Source organism: Scatophagus argus, chromosome 10 (assembly GCF_020382885.2).
Source record: "Scatophagus argus isolate fScaArg1 chromosome 10, fScaArg1.pri, whole genome shotgun sequence".
NCBI classification, from domain to species: Eukaryota; Metazoa; Chordata; class Actinopteri; family Scatophagidae; genus Scatophagus; species Scatophagus argus.
Window position 1 is genome coordinate 17,960,217 of NC_058502.1, and position 22,873 is coordinate 17,983,089.

Consider the following 22,873-nt stretch of genomic DNA (forward strand, 5'->3'; position numbering starts at 1 on the left):
TTTATAACTTAGAGTCTCACCTGGCAGATGAAGTTTACAGGATCAGTGGCCTTTTCAAGATACCGACTGACTTCTCCCATACTGGTATAGTAAGTAACAGGTCTCAAGCTGACACAAGATTGGTCGGTGTACATGGTGAGTGATACCACTCCAGCAGGCATATCTAGATGAAAAAAGAAAGAAAATACAGTGATTTCTGATTGAAGTTTTCAAGATCTTGCCATCAAAGACAAGAGATTCATGTCACATGATTTCCTGGAGATACTTGCCAGGTGCAGTCACACTTATAGTGTATTCATTCTCCACAGTGCCTGGAACCTTTTTTGCAGCTACATTTTCAGTTGAAAACTCCACCTCTGGTACGGACTGATCATCTATTTTATGCGTGAAAATGATAAAAAGTGTCTCGCATTTCTAAAAAAAGGAAAAAGGAACATGGAATTAATATGGTTACTTAGTACATTCAACTAACTCAGGAACAGTTCCGAATCTAGAAATTAGACTCTTTTGCTTCAAACAGCAGCAGTAACAAAATGTAAATGCTAAATATTTATGCACTTAATCAGGTTTCTCACACAATTAAGCTCTGGTCCTAATATTGTCCCAATGTTTTTAATATGCAATTACTTACCCCACACAGAACTCTGTTTGGTTGAACAGTGAGACAGGTCAGGTGCGTGGGTGTACTCATTTCCTCGCCAGTTGAATTCCCCGTGCTCACCGGTTCTTCATTGTTCAGGACTGTTTCTGTTTGCTCTCCTGGCTCTTCCTCTTTTTCATCAGAGGTGGGATTTTCAGTTAAAGAGGCTACTGCGCTGTGCAACTCTACGGCTGCTTCAGGTGCAGCTTCGCTTTCATGTTCGCTCATGTATGCTGCAGGCCAGCACTGCTGTTCGCTCTGAGCCCTCACTCGTCCACCTTTGAATAAAAAACAAAGGAACTATTACAAAAAAAAATCAATCACGTTTATGGTCACCTAAATATTGTACACAGTTGTTTTTTGTTTTCTTTAATTACAGAGCCTCAGTTTACAGACTTAACTTTTCTTGCTTGCCTCTGTGAATAGTTTTGGTTTTGTATGCTGAGGTTTGAGGTATCCATCTCCGAAATGTCTGCCAGCACCAACACAGTGGAGGTGAATGGCATTTCATTTCTGTAGCTCAAAACATTTGATAACCCACAGACTCTGTCACTTTCACAGGGTTTGTTCCTTCAGTGAAAACTGCAAACTGCTGGTTCTGTGGATTAACTTGAAGAATCACAGCACTGCTTCTGGAAAGGCATGATGCTGCTGATATTTTTTTTAAAATATTTTTGTCAAATCATGACCACCATATAAAGTTTTCATTCTTTTGCTAACGCAGTGGAGCAGAGTTTGACACCTTTACCACATAAATCTAAAAGTAATTATGGCAATGTAGGTAAATGAGATATTGTCATTTTGTAATTTGACTGAACTGACCCTTTAATTGAATATGTTTGTTCTTATGGCCACTGAGCGGTAAATTCTAAATAGTTTTGTCGTCTTAGGAAAAGGCTTCAGAAATATAGCTATAATAATGCGTACACAAAAGAGTTAAGTGTGATAAGTCTTGCATACTGTCAGTAATGGACTCCAAAATGGTGGAAATGTAGACAGCAGGCTCATCCTCAGCAGAGAGTTTTCTCCAACTCGGCCAGTCTTCGAACATCTCTGTCAGTATGTCGTCCTCTGACACGCCACACAGCAGTACCACCACTCTGTGTGGAGGGTACAGGAGATTCTGAAGCGCTCCCCGAAGTTCAGGGTCATAGAGCATGTCCAGCAATGCTCCTGTGAGGAGCAGCACAATGCTTTTACAGCTTTGGAAATATTCAAAGTTATATCCATGGAGCTGATCAGCCGGCCCGACTGCATAAAGCAAAATAGACCTTTTACGGAATTTGCGAGAGCTTTTCAAGATCTGCTGCAAATATGTTGCCCATTCGTGTGCATCAGCCGTGTGCAGAATCAACAGCTCATGAGGTGAGAGTAGTTCAGAATTTGCTGAAAAACAGAACATTTTACAGTGTGATTAGTATGTACAATACATGCATTCAAACAGTCTGAAAATTGCATTACCAAAGCTGGAAAATATTAATCATTAGTTCCTCTTAAACATCACTGACCCAACCTAACCACATGAAATGAATCACAATCAAATAATTGGTTTAGAAATTACACTAATGATATGACACTGGCCATACTATGTGTTGGTTTCCATGTTCCAGCAAGCAGTGCTTTTCAGGGAAATGCTTCACAACATACCAGCTGTCTGGCTGTAAAACGTCAAGGTGACTGTGGTTAGAGAATGAATGTCCGATTTGTTTGATATGTCAGTGCAGAGCCAACAAGGAGTTGTGCAAACACTGCACTGTGTCAACACTGGTCAGAGTAATTTTGTTTGACTCATTACAGTGTTTAATCAGGTCAAGTTCACCTCTGTACACGCTAACTGGGAAAGAAATCCAACTTGACTATTTCACCTTCATCACAGTTCCCACTGATGACAGAGACATACAGACTTGCCATCTGTTTCTTAACCGACCGAAAACATGAATGATTTGAATTTAGATGTGGGAAATTATAGAATAACCCACATATGACATTTAACCATGCAGGAAGGCTGAGACGCTTGCTTCCTCTTTTTATAAGCTCAGAAAAAAAAACCCCAATAAAAGTTCAGTTAAATAAAGTTCAGTTAAATAAACATATCATATTTAAGAAGATTAAACATTCTAAAAGAGTAAACCGTATTAGTTAATGCATGACAACCATTAGTGCAATCGTATGTAAATATATCTTAGGAATATACTTTCACTAGCTAGAACTGGCTACAAAGACAATTATAGAAGATACGTAATATTTACCTGATTCAGTACTTGAGACAGGTTCTTCCATGGCCTCAAATGTGCACAAAATCACCACACAAGGAGCATCCCAAATATTTCCTTTTGGTTTCTCAAGTTTACTTAAGCTCCTTTCCTCTTCAACTGAGACGATTTTAGCTTTCACCAGCTCTAGGTCTTTGCTTAGCTGTATTTTTAGCAGCCCTTAGTTTCCTGATTTTGGTGACTCTGCCCCACTTCCTGTAACGCTTGAAGAAGTGAGAAATGCACCATAGTGGTGTCATGTCATGCGACATGCCTGCGATTACACTCACCCAAAGTTATTTTATGTTTGCATAGGAAGGAAATAAAAACAAATATCAGGCAGCTAAGAGTTATTGAATTGAATTGTTGAATTTCGAGGCATACTTTGACGTAGAAAGCAGGCAAAGCCTCTTGTCTTTTGTGTAGAGAACACTTTCGATGTGCGTTTGCTCTCTGTTGTCAAAACTACTGCACGGGCACACACACACACACACGCATCAATTCACCTGTTGCCTGAGGTACATGTTTGTTTCTTTTTTTCACTTCCTTACCAAAATGAGTTGTGTCTTGACAGCCCACTGTCAGAGTGAAACTATCTTGAATAAACAATCATTTCAAAACTTCATGTTCCACACACTTTAGATTCTACCCCCACAGAGCTGTTCATATAAAAGATAATTCTAAATTTACATGTGTGTATTTCTAAAGGCATTAAAACAGAAGCAGGCTGAGACACAGTAAAGCTTAATATTAGACAATAGTGAACACTTTCAGAAATAGAAATGCTGAAAATAAAATATGATGCATTACATTAATATACACTTACACTCATCCACACCAGGAAAGATAACAATAACTATACAAAATAATTCGAACTCAAGAAGCTGCACATCACAACTACAATGACAACAGTGGCAAATGATATTGTCCAGAGTAATTTGATGAACGACAGAAACACTGACAACCCATCAAATTCCATACCTGTAGTGTCTATAATACTGGTTTATAACTATAACCAATCATTCACCTGTGAATATTCACATTGTTATTGTTACAGATTATTGTTTTAAGTGTTGACACCCTTTAGTCTTTATGCTGTATAAACACTCAGGATGATTGCTATGAGACCATTGACATGGAGTCAACATGGTGGACCGAATTAATTCGTTTGAAAACTCAACCCTTCTTTATTTTTAACAATCATGTCTAAAGTTTATTTAATTACATGGCTCTATTTTTTGCTTTCTTTCTTTCTTTCTTCTTACCTTTTAATTGTATGTAATGGCAGAGGTTAGGGATGAATAAAGTACAACCTTAACTGTAATCATACAAACAGAAATTTATGCATTATTGTGGCCAAGGTCAAGGAAACCCCTCCTAACCATTAATAACATTATCATATTCATAACACTTTCTAAAAACGCAACTGATAGTCACAGCTTATCTAACAACCATATTACACTTTTTAATACATTTGAATGGAATATAGAGGAGAGAATACAGTGTGAAAGGGCTTCTGTTGAGGTACATCAACACCACTTGGAAAAACCTCATACAGAACTGCAGTAACTGTGCTGTACTACTAGAATCAGTGGTAATATTAATGGTAATTTCAGGCAATTTAATTTGACTTAATTCAAAGTTTAATTATGATCATGACTACATTTGGAAATGATTATTTCAGACGGTGGTGTGAAGGTGCCTGTTGTAGCACAGCAACCACTTATCAATATTTCATTTATATATAATAATATAATGGGGGGGGGGTATTAACAGAGTTGTCTCCCTTTTAATATTAGAGTTACTGCTTTGGAATGAGTCACTAAGCTGAGTCATCTGTATGGTGTCATTATTACTTAACATGTGAACATCCACATTCCTCAAGAATTTCCTCTAATGTGACACAATTGACTGCAACACAAAGCACCACAGTGATACAACCACTAGAGGGCAGCAAACAATCGCATTAGCCAACAAGCCATCTCCATAAGTCATCACTATGCAGACAAGTGAACAACAACAGAAAAAAGCCATGACAGGGAAACACATGAGGGATTCAGGTACCTCTAGAGAGGTGTGGTAAGACACTTGAGGAGTAATATCACATCATAACTGGGGTATAATGCATTATTTAAATGCACTATTTTAGCGAGAGACTCAACAACAAGTTTCTAACTGTGGGGAGTTATTTTGGCAGGAACAATTTCAAACACCAACTCTTTTTACATGGCTTAAATTAAAGTTGGTGTGGAAGACTGAACTAAAGACAAGACCAGCATGCCACATCAACAGAGGAAAACTGTTTGGACTTCTGCAGGCCAGGGGATAATTGCACACTTCTGGAAGAATATGAATATACCTTCTGTGGGAATGCAGATGCAGCCTGTTTTGCTTTGGATAGATGGACTCATTGTTGTACTGGTAAAGGAAAAGATAAGAACTTTACTTGTTTATGGAGTATAGTTTGGGTATTTTGTTTTCTTGGGAGGGGGAATGGCTGTGTCTGCAATTGCTCTCTATTTACTATTTTTACTGTCTACCATCTTATTTGAGTGTATGTCCAAGTATGTATGCTAGGTCTGTTTTCAACAATAATCCTTCATTGCAATTCCTGAAGTTTTTTACCTGCAAAAACTACTGTTTTGTAGATTTGTACCTGTCTGTGATGATGCAAAATGATGCCAAGTCATAAGTGTCCAAAATCTCAATTTACTCATCATTAAAACTGTGAATAGACAAGTTTTTTACTTTAAGGTATCATTATGAAGTAAACGTTGATTGCATTATGTTATACTATAGAATAATGAGAACATCAGTGTTTTAACTGGTCTCGTCTTCACTGGTGATGCAGCCAGTTTGGAAGCTGGGCACCATGCCAATCTGCTTCCATGTCTCCATTATAGACTAAATGAATGAATAAAGATTGTTTTTGTTCCTGTATTGTTGGTAGTTACTATGCTCAGGAAAACTGAAAGTGAGAGTCTTTGCAACATCCCTTAGAAACATTGGAGAAGGACAAGTTGTCTATTTACACTATCCAAAAACTGTTTTGTACACAGGCAACAACAGATGAACGCATCTGACTGCAGGGTCATTTTAAGTTGTTAGCAAGTGGATGTGGATGCAGCAACAAATTACAGAGAGGAAGAGAAGCCTATAGCCATTTTCACACACTCTTATGCCGTGTGTGAAAAATGTTGAAGGCTACACTTGAGGCACATTTTCCTGGCATGGCTTAGACCCACTAAACCATTTGGAAGGTGAGGCAAATGCCAATAAACACAGAGCCATCATGAGTGATGATCACGATCATTGCATGAGAATAGATGAACCTGATCACAGCCCAACAAAGCGCTCACAGAAAATTCTGTGGCAGCACCTGAAACAGCTCAACAAAACACCAAACCATCACATCTCGAGTAGAATTCAACAAACTTGAAGACAGTTGTCAAATCAAAGCCAAAAAGCTGTTCTCGGTGTATCACGGTTTAAAACTTTTACTCTGTGTTTGGTTTATCTTGGCCTGTACATGTCAGTTTGCCCTGTCCTCAATCTTTAGTTTCTTTAACTATAGCTACAAGGCATGAGTTTATTCACTTGCCTAACCATGAATTTAAGTCACAAAATCAATTTACACAGTTTAGCCTCCCTCCAATCATACAATTAGTTTGGTTTCTGCTTTGACCTCTTTCTATGACAGAGACCTCTTAATGGCCGAAGCAAAAGTTCACCCTCTGACTTCTGAAGCTGCCTGTGAAGAGCAGGGTGATCCATGACCCGTCTTTAAGTACAATTTCCTGTAGAAAAAGAATCCCCCTAATTTCTTCTAACTCTGCCATTAGCTACCATAAGCATGACCGGCCTGTTACCTTTTGTTTGGGCTCCCTTGAAACCACTATCTATTAGGTGGCTCAAATCAAATCCCTGCAGCCTGAGTTTAATAAGGGAATATTTTTGCTCTTATATTTTAACCTTGTTATCCAATATCCTGTCCTTTTAGTCTGCAGTGTGTTTTCAGCACACAGTGCGGCTCTGCCAGGGAGTGTGCGTCAGTTCACAACAGAGACCTGACATCCTGCCTCTCGGAGCACAAAAGTTCAGCTTTCACAGCTGAGCAGTGATATTCTGCTATACTGGCACTGGATTAGCCAGTGTTACATACAGGAGGCCAACCACTTTATTACTGACCTTTAGTTTTAGTTTGGGTCGACCTGAGTCATGACAAGCTGTTTGTTGTTGACCACTTACTGTGAAGTTAAATATGAGGCTGCTTTGCCTTGTTTCACCAGGAACTGTACATTTAATTTTTTGGCATAATTGTTTAAAACTGGGCAGAAATAATTTTGCAACTTTTCTTAGTCGACTCATTATTACTCAAAGTCATAAAGTGTCTACTGTAGCTGACACATACACATAGCTGTTGTAATGGGAATTAAGAATAACTGATTTGTGGCAACTTTCTGATCTGCATTTCATTCCAGTAGCATACACATAATGCGCCTCCGGGTTGAAAACTTTGTATTTCCAAAAAGATAATTTTTTGAGGAATGGAAGAAATGCATTTTTGTACTTTGAAACAGTTTCATAAGCTCAATGAAATGAAATTTGCTCAGTTCGCAGAGAGGCGTGAAATTCTGCAATGACAGAATAACAAGAAAAATATCAAAACTAAAGTCATGAAGCACCAAGCACTCTAAGGCAGGAGGCCTTAACAGAGGGGAAACAGAGCACTGTACATCTATTACAGTACTGCCGACATAATGGTCATGTTACCGTCTCATTTACTGTACTTCCCCATGCTGGGAAAGCTCTACCTCATATCTGCACTGCCACTGAGGCTGTTTGGTAGACTTTTAAAGTGGGGGAAACTAAAAACAAAGCACAGTCCGAGGAGATGGAGTGCAATCTTGAAATGGAAAACTGAAATGGGGAAAGGGTCCCTGTCTGAAATGTTATTTGGATGATAGCCTGCATAAGAAAGGAACTGTGTTTGGTTTCTCATTGAGAGTCACCAGCAGGGCTCATTGTGATAAGAAAATAAGTCTAATGTTACCTGATCTGGTATAATGTGGACCAATTACCACTCCATTGCACTTCATTACAGGACTGTAATAGGGCCGGGGGTCAGTGCTTGAGATGGAGTGGCAGAGGAAAATTGAGTCGTCATTGATAATATGATAAAAACTGACAGTGAGAGGCCCCTCCAACAAATTATTGAAATTTACAGTTGATAGGGAAACACTATAACCTCATTTGGTAAGCAGCTGGAAAGCACTTGTACAAAGCAGGTCTTCTAACACAATGAGAGGCTTATGGAAAGAGGGAAATCTAAAACTATCGTAGAATAGTTTTAGACTCCTGCTCATTGGCTTCTGGCACTGAGTTTTTAGAAATATCTAAAGTCACACAAACTACCCCACTAGACAGTATTTTTCTCTTGGACTGTGGAACCCATCATTATACAGTGTGTCGCAGCAATAATATGCTGACCAAAAAAAATCTGACTGAACAAACAAATCAAGCCTGGCTGACATTATTTTCATTCTTAGTGTCTCTCCAGAGAGGAATAGAGAAGTGCGGAGGCTAACAAAATCTAAAACCTCACAGTTTCTGTAAACCACTGTGCTCCTGGAAGAGGTACGGCAGCCATTTGTTTGCCTCACTTAAAGTGCCTCCATTTGAGGCCCCTTGAATAAATAAATCAAATAAACTACCGTCAGACATACATTTTCAATCCATCAAGGTAATCAGATTCTGTTTACCTGAATGGGAACTATTCTAAAATGTTATTAAAAACTTAAATGGAGTTTAGGTGGGGAATAACTAGGCACAGGAAATGATGAGCAAACAGCGGGATAAGATTCCAATTACTATTAAACAAGCATTGCATTGACTGGTAAAGAGGAAAATAGCTTTGACATTTTCTACAGCCAGAGCTCCCATCTGACAGGCGTTGGCGTATGATAGCAAGGCAAATTCAATTCATGGACTTTTAGACCTGAGGTAGTCAAAGCTTTCCCTGAAATATTCTTTAAAGGACTATTTTCGCTTTCGTTTCACGTGTGGTCAACATCCATGTGTGTGATTCAAGAACAGTTAATTGTTTTAACCTAAGAATTTTTGCCAGTTTATTGGAGCAAATGGAATAAACACATATTATAAAGAAATAAGAATTCAACATTTTACCATGCTTTAAAAGTTGACTCATACAAGAAACAGAAGGCAAAATACTCTGTGTCTTTTCCAGCTCACCACAAGTTCCCTGAAGCTTTTAAAATATGTCCCAACATCAAAATTCAACAAGGCCATGAAGTCATTACCTTTTACTGAAGGAAATATAATTTATGAATCATTTAGAAGCCCAGCTAAGTTTATCTCACGTATCTAAATAGGCAATATATTGAGTGCATGCTTCATTGATCAAAACTGTTGTGGAACAAGTTATCGAGCAACCATCTTTAACTACTATTTAAAGATCATTTTGCTTTCATCTACAGTCTCCACTCAGCTAAAATCACTTCAACATGATAAGACAGTCAATTTGAATGTCAGCTTTGGCTACAGTAATCACACTGGCCACTAGATAAGTGTGACTTTATTTATTTATATTGAGCCCTGTGCGTGTCTAGTTGAAGATAATAGTTTCATTTTCCAGAGAAAGTTTGCCAGCTATCCTCATTGTGGAGTAAATGTGACAGATTTCTGCTTCATTAGGATTCATCGGGTGGCAGAGATGGATTCGTAAGATGAATCAACAATAGCAAAAGCAATATGCAGGGGTCCATGAATCTCTTTAGTTCCCTTGTATTGGCTTAAATACGCGCTTGAGATTTACAGATCACAGGTGACAGCAAGAGAATAAAAATGAATACTCGTACTCTGAACAGTACTGGCTCAAGATGTTCCTTAGACATGTTAAATGGTTTTTTTTTCTTTTAAAGCAATTTCCTCTTCAATTTTACCTCATAAGGTGTGTAACTATTTTGAGTGGTATATTTAATGACAACTGAGGACTGTTGTAAGGGGAAGTACTTCAGTCAAGTTTTCCGGATTCATACAGGGTGTAAATGATTTAATACATGCTGATCTTAATACATTCTAAAACACAATTACAGGCCACTGGCATCTTGGGAGAAAAGAAATGGTGGACAGGAACAACCCAATGCATAGGTATTTCATTGTGTCCTCTGATATATTGGAAATCTTGGAGTTTTTCCTCTCTTGTATGCTAATGTCCTTTTTGCTGAATTTTTGATTATATCAAACTGTTCTGTTTCCAGAACTTATCTGTGGCCTCTCAGAGACTCTCACTGACAGACTCTTATTGTTTTGCCAGTTGGCACAATGCCAGGCAAGATTGGTTGTCCAAGTTAGCAACAGTAACAGGTAAAAAAAGGTCACTTATCCAGCCGACTTATTAGATACGACAGGAGTTGAAGCAGTACTGGTGAAACATTAAGGAATATTTTTAATTAATTCATTGTGTAGGGAGACAGGATGTCAGACAGTAAAGGTCATGAACCATGTAAAACAACAGAACCATAGGGCACCACTACACATATGTTATTAAATGCAGATCTGATGATAACATTGACTGCGAATTTGTTCTATTACAGGCTGGTACAGTAGCCTGGGTGGGCCAGCACTGGTACAGTATATGTCCTTTAAGAAACTGATAAAGGCTTCTTCACAGTTCCAGTCTGAACAGCCCATAAATGGAACCTTGGGGAGCACATCTTTGGACTTTTCAAAATGCCAACCAGCCTGTTCCTACAGGGACTTTTATTACGGTTTTTGAAAGTCACCTGAGGGGTTCATAAAGCGCTACATATGGAGGAACTGTGAAAGGGACCTCCAACAAGCTTTAATTTTCAAAATTAAAGTGCATACTTACAAAGATATTGCATTACAGACTTATTATTACCACCACGGTCACTGTGGTATGAGGATTTTGCACTACCACAATAAGGCACAAGAGGTCAGAACTCCACTACAAATAGTATGAAATATGTTGGCATCTGTTCCACAGCTACTGTATGCCTGACATGCACAACTCATCGTTATCATAAAGGCCATTGCCTGAAAGATGTCTGTTGAAATAAGTTTGCTCAAAACATCATTACAAATCCAATTAATAGTGTCATTAAACTAGATGAAAAGAGTGACAACGTTGTGTGATTTAAAATACAACCTACAGTTAATACCAAGTAGCAATTTGACCTTGTCAGCAATGTTTAAATGTAGACATTACAGAGGAAGGGACGTCTATATGTTTTACTAACTGTCATGACCTGTAGTGTCATGTCACACTTACAGTAATTATCAGATAGATTTAAAAAATTAATTTGCTTTGCTGGAGAGCATATCCGAATTTCATTTGTTACCACCATTTAAAATCTGATCTGAACAGTACATTTTAAAATTCATAAGGCATATTTCACTGTAAGTTGATCATGTCAGGGTTGTTTTTATTGAAACCCCTCTGTCTCCAGTCCATGCCATGTATCTGTGACCGGGTCTATCTCTATGAACAGTTCACTTCTATCACACAAAGCCAACATACCATGATTCAAGCCATAAGAGGATCAACAGGGCCAGAGGAACTGGCTTACTGGAATTTACCAGATGATCAGTGAAATCAGTTCCGTTTGCGAACAGCTCCCGACAGTGTCTCTCTGGGCAGAGTTTAAGTCAATGAAGATAATGGCTTAAATCTAAATACCCTTACTAACAAATAAGGTTCAAAATCTGTAGCATTAAATGTAAAATACCAAGAACGTGTTTTTAACACATTATGTTAAAAATGTGCATTTTGTTGTACATAGTGATCAGTGTTATTAATTATTTACTTAATTCATAATAATGTGTAATATGTGTTTATATTTCCAAGGGAAAACAAATTCCTGTATCCTCTTGTATTTTTAGAAGTATGCAAAGTACAATGTATATTACTATTACAAATACAAATAACTACTAGTAATGCAATTGCTTGCTGATAAACAAGTCAGAGAATTGGTCTGTGTCTTGAGTATTACTTGAATAATCTTTAGGTTGAAAAAGGGAGAGATAAAGTATGTTAAATGTTAGTTTCATTTAGCAAGAAAAAAATCTTCATTTGTGTTCATTACAAAAATATGTAGAGTTAAATTAAGTAAGTCACAGAAGTTTTGTGTTGAAATATTTTATGTATTTATGATAGCCCTAAAGAGAACATAACAATTTTTTTGCAAACCTTTATGTATTATCCTTCCTGTGATGCTAAGATAGAGTACAATAAACAATACTAACAAATACTTAATACTTCTGCATGTATCAGATGCATTGTTTCACAGAAAGACAGTGCAGATATGAGCACTAGACTCAGGTAGTGTTGAGTCAATTCTTGAGTTGCACTTCCTTTGTCATGAAAACTTGTCAAAATCAAAACACAACTACTAAGGCATTATCAGACATTGCCAATGGCTAACATGAAGCGACTGTCTAAAAAGCAAAAGTCCCTTTGTTAAATTAGCAAAGAAAGCTGCTTCAAGCTGAAAACAATTAGCTTGTAAGCTGATTCTCTTTGTTGGCCAAAATATTTAGAAGATTAACTGAAAAATACAGTTAATTTCAAAACTGGCTAGCATACACTCTCATGTTGTATCAAGCATCGAGTTTTCTGAATAACCTACTGGTACACATGCAACATAAGATACTTTTGCCTTCAGAATACCAACACCTCTTTAAAGTGGTGATGGCAGTTCATATTTTTTTCTTATTTTTTCACCTATCACTGAAATTTGTCTGAGCCCTCTTAAAGAAAAACAAAAAATGAGGTCATGAAAAATACCAAATTACCACATACAATGTTATAAAATGTTAATACAGATTGTACTATTTTGGTATAATTTTGGTCCACTTGTAGTCTGAAACCACATATCCAAACCCCACAAGAGAACATGGGCACCCCATTAAAGCTAATCTTTTGTCTGGTTTTGCTGTCAGAAAATGTCCTCCATCTGGCACGCCGTTCCCATTTTCTCCTTCATCATTGACGACATTGACACAGAGAGGATTACAAGGTAAATCAATAAACAACACTGGCTTCATGAATGAGCACAAGTCTCAGTCAACTGATACCTTCACACCAGGTTAGGTCTATTTACCAGTCCACGGTGGGATCTCTGGGGCCCATTCTCTATGGTTAAGATTAGATGTGACCCCGTTTAACAATGAAAAGACACCTCACTGCTCTACAGCACTAATCCACATTGTATTGGTCAATCCTGAGGTGAACATCAGCTCCATGTCAAAGCAGGTAGAGACACAGCAAGTATGAAACTACCCAGATATTAATACAGTTGTAAAGAGCCTTTGTTACTGTGCTCATCCCTTATGTTTTTCTTTGTAATAGGCTCAGTAACTTCACTTATATCCTGGTTGTGAGACTTAGTATTTGCACTACACTAAATGAAGGTCTTCAACTAGATACTCTTCACTTCCCGCAACTTTAACAACTTCATATTTTACAGTGTGGAAAGTAGATCCCTAACTTTCAGCAAATGGCATGGGACAAGAAGAGGCAAGACTGCCGACCAGACAGACAAGCGTTCCACTCTCCAGCTCTTAACAAGCATAGTAATACATCAGTCAAAAGCAATAATTTTACTATTAATGAAATTCCAATTTGCCTTCAGTGCATTTCACGTTGACATTTTCCACATTGCAACAGTGCTTTGATAAAGTTTTTAAAATGCAAAAACGCATCTAAGAGGCTAAAGACCAGCCCGGGTGTCAGCGTGCCTGGCAGAGGACTATGGTACTTAATTTTTATCGCCATGTGCCCGGGGCATCGAAAGCCTGAATGTTAACATTGGCTCCATTTTCATTATCATCATATGATTATGGATTTTACTGCATTTAGCTGATAATACAACTAGGAGCTCACCTTAAAAGAAGTTGCTGGAAGGTTTCATTTCTGCCCAAATGAAATTTTCATTTGACAAACAAGTATAATTAGGCTGCACTACTTGTTCAGTGTCAGTCTGTTTTCTGATTGAACTTAGACCAATTTGCTGCCACTAAATGAGTTTGAATAATTTCCATTCTGAATGTCTTGGGGACATTAGCTTTAGGAGTGCTAAGTGGCAGCATGCTTTTTGAAGTTGCTGATTATTTGATGCCACCCCTGTCTACCTATACGTTTTTGAGCTTACTTCAAAGTTAACAAGGAAATAGCCTACCTTGGAGTACAATGAGAATTTAAAAGTGTTTTTGGCCAGGTCTGGGAGGCAAAGTGAAAATTACTTTAATAAGTGTGTAATACACTTCGTTAGCTTCAATGCTCTTTGCTTCTTCACTTTATTTCTTTCATGTGGCCACTTTTATTGTACTGAATGAGTGGATTTGTTTCTGTTGAAACTGTACACCTAATAACTAATACTGCAGTATCAGTTTCATTAAACCCGCTAATTACAAATTAATACAGTATGAATTTGGAGAACTGCTACAGCTGGCTGTCACTTTGCCTCTGTGGTATTGATAATAATGGCAAACAAGAATGTTTAGTTTGCATCCAAACGACCAGTTACTTTTGTTAATACTGTTGGGCAGTTCTGCCACATATTTATTTGTGAGAACACAATAACCCTAAATATATTAAGAGACAAAACTGTTGCAGATTACCTACTATTAATAGCACCGTAAGCCTCTGCAGCTACAAGATGAGAAACAGCAGACCACTATGCATGGCAGAGAAAAGTGGGGTTATTTGGATATTTTCCCCTAATGGATTTGGTAGATGACCTAAAATCTGAGTAACAGCTATTTCAGTAGGGGTAATCCAGTCATCCTCGAAAAAATAAATAAACATCAATGTGGAGCGAAATTGAACGAAAGAAACGGAGGGAACAAAGTGGGTGAGGGCAAAAGAAAGAGAGGATCACAAATAAAGCTCATCGTAGGATTGATGAGAGGAAATGGGGATTTTGACAATGTGATTAAGTAATGGCTTCAAAATATGGAAGCAATGGTAAAAAAGAGAATAATTTACTTGAGTATAAGAGCACTGCATGTCAGTGAAGGGTGGAATTACATTTCATTATCATAAATAAAGCAAACCAAACTGTGGCTTAGTTGTGAGGAGTTTACAAGCTGGTAAAGCATAGGCCCCAGATCCTCCAACAAAGCTTGAAATGTTTCTTTCAGACTTTCTTTGGTTGGTTGCATGTGAAGATTCAGTGAACAGAATAACCTAGATGGAACTGAATTGTTTAAGAATAATAAACACTTAAAAATACCAAATCACTGTTGGGTTAATTAAATGTGTAGGCATACATCAAGACTGAAAACAGTATTCTCAAAGCAACAAATTCTGTCTCAAATTACATGAACAAATCTATTTTCCATGCTTTTGCACCCAAGAAACACAAGAACGTGCTTTGTCCTGTTTCCATGTTCCTAAAGTGGCAGAAAATAGCAGAGCTACACACAGAGCAATGGTGGTTTACAGTATGGAGGACAACTGAACTAACATGACAAAGGGCTCAGAGACCACTACAAAGTTGAGATAATGATGTGGAATTGACTCAAAAGGCAGAATTACTGTGGATCCAAAAAGATCGCAGCACATCTGCATTTCATTTGCACCGTACTCACTTTTCCAAGGAATGAAAGAAAACTCCAAACTTGTACAACAAGCTGACGTACACAACGATACTCTGGGGATTTGTCACTACTCACATTAACCGCTCTGTGAAAATACAAAGCCAGACATGAATGAGCAGTGTTTCAACAACAACATTAAACTGTATTTTTTCTAGATTGTACAATTAATTTTCATGGATGGTTTTCATTGGGGTTAACTAATTGTAGACAATGTGCTATCAGGTGTATATTTTATGGTTTGATTCATATATGTCTTAATACCTTATGATCTATCTTCATGGTGGAACAAGCCACTTATAAACACATAATATTAGATTTAAAAAAAAGTCCATTGTAATGGCATATTATCAAAACAATGTGGTTTATAAAGTGATATGCTTTTTTAAAATTCTAGCACTTAATGTGACCATAATGTGTCAAACTAATAAAGTACGGTTTTTCAGGAATAAATCACATAACAACATTGGTGCTCTGTCTTCTTGCTTTCCTTTTTTGTGTCCGCTCATTAGCTGAATGCCTACAAACCTAGGTGCCATGCAATTATCATTATGAATTCAGTGTCAAAAAGCTGTGAAAAACACTACATACTACAGTACCTGAAAGCACAGAATTTTAAATCCATGCCAAAAAGCGCTGACTTTTGCTGGTTTACATCTGCCATACTGATTACCAAGAGCTCCACTGCATCATGGAGACAGGCAGATCGCTGCTGTGTGTTCTTCTACCTGGTTTTGACATCTTGGTACTTCATGCCAGAACATTTTTTCAAATCTTTCAGGAAGACTCACTATGTCTCAGCAAGATGCAACACAAACTGCTGTTTTTTGCCTCACACAGTAGGGTCTTATTTGTTAGAATTAACAGACAGTGACAGTTGCAGCTCTAGCATCAACTCAAGGATGTGACTTATATATATTTACTGGATACGAGGTACCTGACTGCCATAACCTATAATAGTGTATGGGCTGGTTGTTCAGCTATTAATTCATTTGTTTATAAAGTTTATGGTTTGAATTGGCTGCTTGTTTCCTAGTGGCCCCCTTTTGGATTCACTATCTGTTATGGATCAATTTAATGTACTGTGTAACTTGTGAAAGCACCAGAGGTGGCGTGAAGTTATGAGCTGTATAGCACCTATATGGTGCTTTGACAACACATTAATGAACATTTTTGTACTTCTGAATGTAAATCTTTTAATTCTACTAATGCAACAATATTCAGTTTCAGTTGAATTTAATTTTCACCCAATTCAATAGACCCCACAGTAACAAAACTTGTACTCAACTACCAACATCAACAAATCCTTTGTGAGTTAAGGAGTCATTTCATTTATTCTGACCCATGACTACATATTCCACAATTCTGGATATATACACACTGACTACTTCCAACTGTAAAACATATAAATGAAAGGCTTGTCTAACAACAACATCACATGTATGATCCTCATCCACCTTGCATCATCTACCTTTGCGCACTCACAGTAATTCAAACAAAAAGTTTTTAGAAGTAATTAGAGCAAGTTAGAGATGATTTGTCATCTCCCCTGGTAAGGATTTCCAAAGATTAAATCTGTCTCTCTTAACCCACTCCACAAACACACACAGTGATAAAGCCAAAATCAGATTTCCATATCTGCAGCCCACAGTTTGCATCCCTATGCAAAGGAAAGCTGCTTAGCCTTGGCAGCAAGGCACATATGTGAATTGCTCCAGAGTGCAAGAAACCCCTGAACTGAGCTGTTAGGAGCATTAATGAATAAATATGAAGAAACAATGCAAATGATTTATAGCCATAATTACTCAAGGCCTCAAGATCCAACAGTTTAAGTAGCCTTTTCATCATTAAAAGCTGAGTGGATCACATGCTATTGCTGATGGGAGTTTACTCAGCTTCAACATTCAGCATTCTCCCCCTATTCAGATCTATGGCTAAATCCCAGGTGAGTGACAGGTGCCAGCTACAGGGCTGTTAGGAGAGAGCGTTTGTTGATATAACCGTGTTTTCCTCTCTTTGAGCGACTGATCTGCAAAGGTACACATAAAGGCCCTCCTTCAGCAATGTACACAGAGCACTTCGAAACGAGTACATTAAAATGTCTAACCCCCCACCACCACCACCACCTCTGCAACATTAAACAGTGTGGAGAGGGTGCAGCGGGGGGCATGCGAGGGGGGCTGGGGGACTCAAACAAACGCTGGAGAGTGGCAAGTTTGCATTTGCCCATACCAACAAGCTCCTATCTCATTAACAAACCGCTGAAATAAAAGAGTGCTTTTTTGGCTCACAGCTATAAAAAAAATTATCATAGTGATGATGTTCCTCAGCCGTCAACAGAGCTGTGATAACGTTGTTTGATGATGACTTTCCCATGAATGTTAAGCAGCCGCCGCGGCAGAGGAAAGGAGCTTATCAGCGTCTAATGCCCATCTCTAATTCCTGCCCTTCTTGAACTAGCCATTTTCTAACAGCGTTAACTGTCAAATTTACATCCCGTCTTAATGCCACTAAAGAGTACGGGGGATGAAGAGTAAATGACAGCAGTGTAATGAGGAAGGCAAGGCATTCCTTCTTCCACTTTCTCTCCCCCTCTCTTTCTCTAAGGAGAAGGAGATTTCCACAATATGGGGGCTTTTTTTCCCTCCTCCTGTGCCATGATGCCATGATGTGGAGCTTACCTGTGAACTTACTGTAGGTGCATATGAACTTAATTAGCAGTGGGCTCTTATGTTATGGAGGGGGAATATAATTTTTTTTTAATGTACTGAAAATAAATACATGGCATAGAAAATATTCTGATAATGACCATGGAGCACATTGGGAGACATCTGAATGAGTGTGACATATTTACAAGAATTCATAAGTTGATTTAAAAACTTAGAATAACAGGGATCAAAATGGGCAGAAAAACTGCCACTGCTGAAAGAGCCATCCTTGTCTAAGGGTAAATGGAGGCCAGGAGGGCTTATTGAAAGAACAACACGAGTAGAAATCACAACGTTTGCCATTTTTTTGTTCAGCAAGACAAGAAGGGTGGATACAGCATTCCTTTCTGCACATTCATTAACATTAATTCGACATTACAATTACACATTGTGAATTTTTGAGTAATAATAATGCTGTTGCTCTTTAGTTTACCTGGTTAGTGCAGTTTACAGGCTTTAGTAAAGACATCCTGTTCCTCTTCTACCAGATCTCTTTTACATATTATATTACTGCTGCCCAGCGCACATAATGAAACATAACAATAAAACAGTACATCGGTATTTTGATTCAGTACAACCGAACATTTCTTATCAGGGAACACACTACTTTAATTTCCCAGTTTTAAATTGGCAGCATTTTGTCCATTTAGTCAATTAAAAATGCTGAACTGTTGCAAGAGACAATCACTTCTGACATTCAAATAAAATAATGGGAAAATTGCCACAGCTTCATTGAAAAAAGAAATTCAGTTTTAAATTGATAGGGTGCAACCTTTGATACACATAGAGCTTTTATTTAAATATATAAACTCAGTCGGTAATCCCACACTGTCCTATCAGCAGCTGACAACAGAGAATGTTTTGTATGTAGGAAAAAAATCATCTATTCACATCAAGCCTACAATCAGTCATAAGTGGAGCATTTTATCTATTTTCTTCTCATTATTGTGTGATTTACAATTTCTACAATAAATGGATCAGTCTTCGCAGACAATGTACTTGCCTCTTTCCTAAGGAAGCCTTTGTATTTATGCATACTTCTGCTCTATTTATGCAAATAAGACAAGTTGAAAGTTTTCTAATGTCTGCATGTAATTTAAGATGGCATTTAAGCCTCCTACCATAGATGCTATCATCATAATTAATTCATCAGGTAATATTCTGGATTATTCAAAGGTATTATTTTATGTCAGGCAAGGTAATGAATAGCTACAAGGGCACACACAACAATGTCTGTGGTCGAATTCTACAGACTGGACTGCTGGAAACTATGGAAAAATTACACAATCAGTCTAGGACTTGGATGAAATATGAACCAAGTGGTTGTGTAAAAAAATCTAATGTGATTTGTTCACAAATTTACTTGTACTGGCGAATGACATGCCATGGACATGTCCTTTGGTTTTGACTCAATCAGTGGAGAGAATTCAAATTCAATATTCAATCTTCCTTCTCACACAGGAAAATTGGAATAAAGATAAACAGAAGAAAGGTTGTACCTTCCATCTATGCTGCCATAATCAACCATGCAAGTGAACCTATGAATATGTAGTCCATTTCATCTGAGGGGTCGGATTCTGGTAGGGCAGGCCAGCCGAGATTAAATCTCAGCTCATCTGATTGGACCATATAAAGATTCAGACTGAGCTAATTTCATGCCGATCTGGTTGCCTCCTGTGAAACTATCCAAAACGCAAGAGGCTATAATGATTCGGCAAGGAAGAGACAACAGATAAATGGTGAAATGAAGTTGAAGGGTCTTCTTACCTTTGAGAAGAAATATTTCAATTTAAATGTATCACTTTATCAGGGTAAAGTCCTCCAGTTTTGAAGCTCTGAGATTACACCTATTAAACATCAAATATGGTGAACTAACTGCAAATGAGCAAATGTTTTATGCGCTCTTGTTTAAAGGCTGGCATTATGGTTTTTCAGTTAGACACACAATTAACTAAATCTGCTGCATATAGATTTATCACTGGTGCACACACAACATAAACACATCTATTGTGCTGATTGTTGGTCCGTAATTCAAAAACTGTGGTGTGAATTTGCTGTTTGTATGCAGGTTAGAGCAAACAGTGGGCATTCTTTTACTGTATATGCATATTATATAATATGTAGTATAAATATTATGCAGTAATATGTTCAAAATGTCTCTTCATTGCCATATGGAGGACAAAGACTATATACTGTGCTTAGTACACTCTCAGTATATGCTTATTAATCCACCTCTCCATAGTAACTTATTAAGCAGTGTCCTGCTTCACAACCCTGTACATACATACTGCAGGATGTGTTGTCCGGCTCTTAACTCTATGTAACACTTATATGTTTATATTTGTTTGGCTGTGTGTCTGTCTGCACAATCCAGTAAAGTTAATCTCTTTACTGTTCTGATTTTTAAGTGAGCACATTCACCACTTTGGGATCAACTAACTTTCCTATTATTCTTCACATTAAACAGAATTAGTCTTTAATTGCATCATCAAGTGGATTGATAACTCAGTCATGAAAATAATTGCTGATTTTTTTGGAGCCAGTTATTGCTGTTTTCAGGCAGTTCAAGTGACTAAATATGTCTACTATTCCAAGGTGAAACTATATATCGATATTAAACTATGATGATGATGAAACTATTATATATTATACAAGTGATCACCTGACTCAGTCGGGAAACATCTGAGGGACACAGCCATCCCTTCCCTCACTCTGCAGTTTGGTGCCGCTGAGCTCTTCCTGTGGGCACAATAGATTTGACACAAGAGTGCTGATGAATCTCATCAGTTTAATGTGTTTATGCTTGCTAAGCCCTAAAAGCTTATTGCTGTTCAATGGAGTGCTACAAAGTTACCTAATTTCCCCCCTGGTTGTCTCTCAGCATGCTGGCAACATAGACTCCCAATAACACGATGTACTTTGCAACCTGTGGAAGACAGAAGGCACGCTGTGTCTCAATGATTTGTGTTATCGGCCAGAGAATAGACCTTGACAGAAATACAGTGAGCACAGATATTACTGTTTTTTCCACCTTAAATTCAGCCCATGACTGTCTCTCTCCCTCCACATTGATCCCTTTTTACAGCCTTTTCACAGTAAGTGCTTTAGTCTTATCTTCTCTGCCCCCACCTCGCCTGTCTCATATTCTAACCAATGAGGCTGGCTGCCTATATGACAGCTAACACCCAGTATTAATTAAAATGTCATGCCTCCAAATCAATATTTTAAAACAGTTCAAACACAACTCATCGCCACTGCTGTGATAAGTGCTTTTGGGTGACAGGTAAGTCGAGGGAAAAAGATGCAGGAGAATGGTATGACGGAATAATCCAGAGAGAACATGTAACATTAAAATGTATGACCCCCCTATGTGTTACTTCATCACTGACAATTGCAAATTATTCACAGTGTCAAAAAGTGTGCTGCGCTAAACTGACACATCCATAAGTCAGCAGCAACAGGCCAGGAGGCTCGAAGCCAGAAGTCTTTAGCTTCAGTCTGACTGCAATGCGTTAACAGAGACTAATACACACTCATTTGGGAAGGAGGCTTTCAAACCGGGGGATTTATCAGTGCTGCTAAAATAGATATAACCCATCTGATTACGTTCACGTTAATTCTCCCTTATTAGGACAAAAATACAAACAAAGGATGCAGGCTATTACCACTATTTTCTGTGGACTTGTGTGACACCAGGTGTAGGCTTTTGCCGTGAAAAGTTTCCATGAATAAAGTCAATAAAGCGGAGAACTGCCAGCGTCTTTCGCAATATTCCAACCATTATGAGTGACAAATAGGGTTGATTCAAAACTTTGTGAGGCCGTACGTGTCCACACATACTCATTGAAAGACATTGTTCAAAAGCAATGCTCGGGATATGGATAGAATGTGACAAATTCTGTCAGAGTAAATATGGTTTAATAAATGAATTAGCTTCATAAATAATGGCTGTAATGACATTTTAGGGGACAATAAGCCTAAGCGTTGTCAGGAAATAGTTGATGTATGAGTTTCATGCCTCAGCGGTTCCTCAAAATGAATAGGCTTGGGAAGATAGCAGGGGCCTGCAACCAGCCTATTTCCTCGAATTATCTACTTGTTGTCAATTTGCACAGTGGAATTACACATGCAAATTGAACTGCCTGCACAAACACCACTTGGAGATGATAAAAACAAATTAACAAAGGCTATAGAAGGAGGATTTATTTCACTGGCTAACCCAGGTCAAGCAATACATGTATTTTACAATTGTGTGTACCCAATTTTGGTGTAATTATATCAGCAAATTATTCTTTGTAATCTTATTATTTTTCCCCCAACCTTCTCCTTACACACATAATTAACTTCCTTCATTTCCTCCTGAAAAAAAAATCAGCTTGCCTCTGCATCACAGTAACACAGTTTAATCTGATTTGGGGTTCATCCTCATCACCTTTTTGCAGCTGGAATCCAGAGAAAGGTGAGAGGTCAACCGTTTAGCACTTGCTAAAGGAGCAGACAAATCTACATTGCAGAAGTCACAATGTTAAAATATATATAATCACCTCTTAAATCATCCCTCATATTGGGGAGGAAATTAAGAGTCCCCGGACCTCCACGTTTGCTATTAGATATCTCATTTACTTTGTACA

At 37.9% G+C, this 22,873-nt stretch overlaps 1 protein-coding gene across 2 annotated transcripts in view; it reads right to left on the reverse strand.

Annotated features, from left to right (window-relative positions):
* pik3ap1 (phosphoinositide-3-kinase adaptor protein 1) overlaps positions 1 to 22,873 on the reverse strand; it is a 33,591-nt gene that overhangs the window by 7,704 nt on the left and 3,014 nt on the right. Inside the window, exons 3-7 of one of the 2 annotated variants that reach the window (XM_046401755.1) lie at positions 21,097 to 21,168; positions 20,905 to 20,981; positions 632 to 918; positions 270 to 414; positions 21 to 163 (exon numbers count right to left, since the gene is read on the reverse strand). In XM_046401755.1, coding sequence (XP_046257711.1) covers positions 21 to 163; positions 270 to 414; positions 632 to 918; positions 20,905 to 20,941 — 612 coding nt within the window. In that variant the 5' untranslated portion in view covers positions 20,942 to 20,981; positions 21,097 to 21,168. Of the gene's footprint in view, positions 1 to 20; positions 164 to 269; positions 415 to 631; positions 919 to 1,600; positions 2,027 to 2,889; positions 3,500 to 20,904; positions 20,982 to 21,096; positions 21,169 to 22,873 lie in introns of those variants that run through there. The other variant, XM_046401754.1, reaches the window with a different exon arrangement.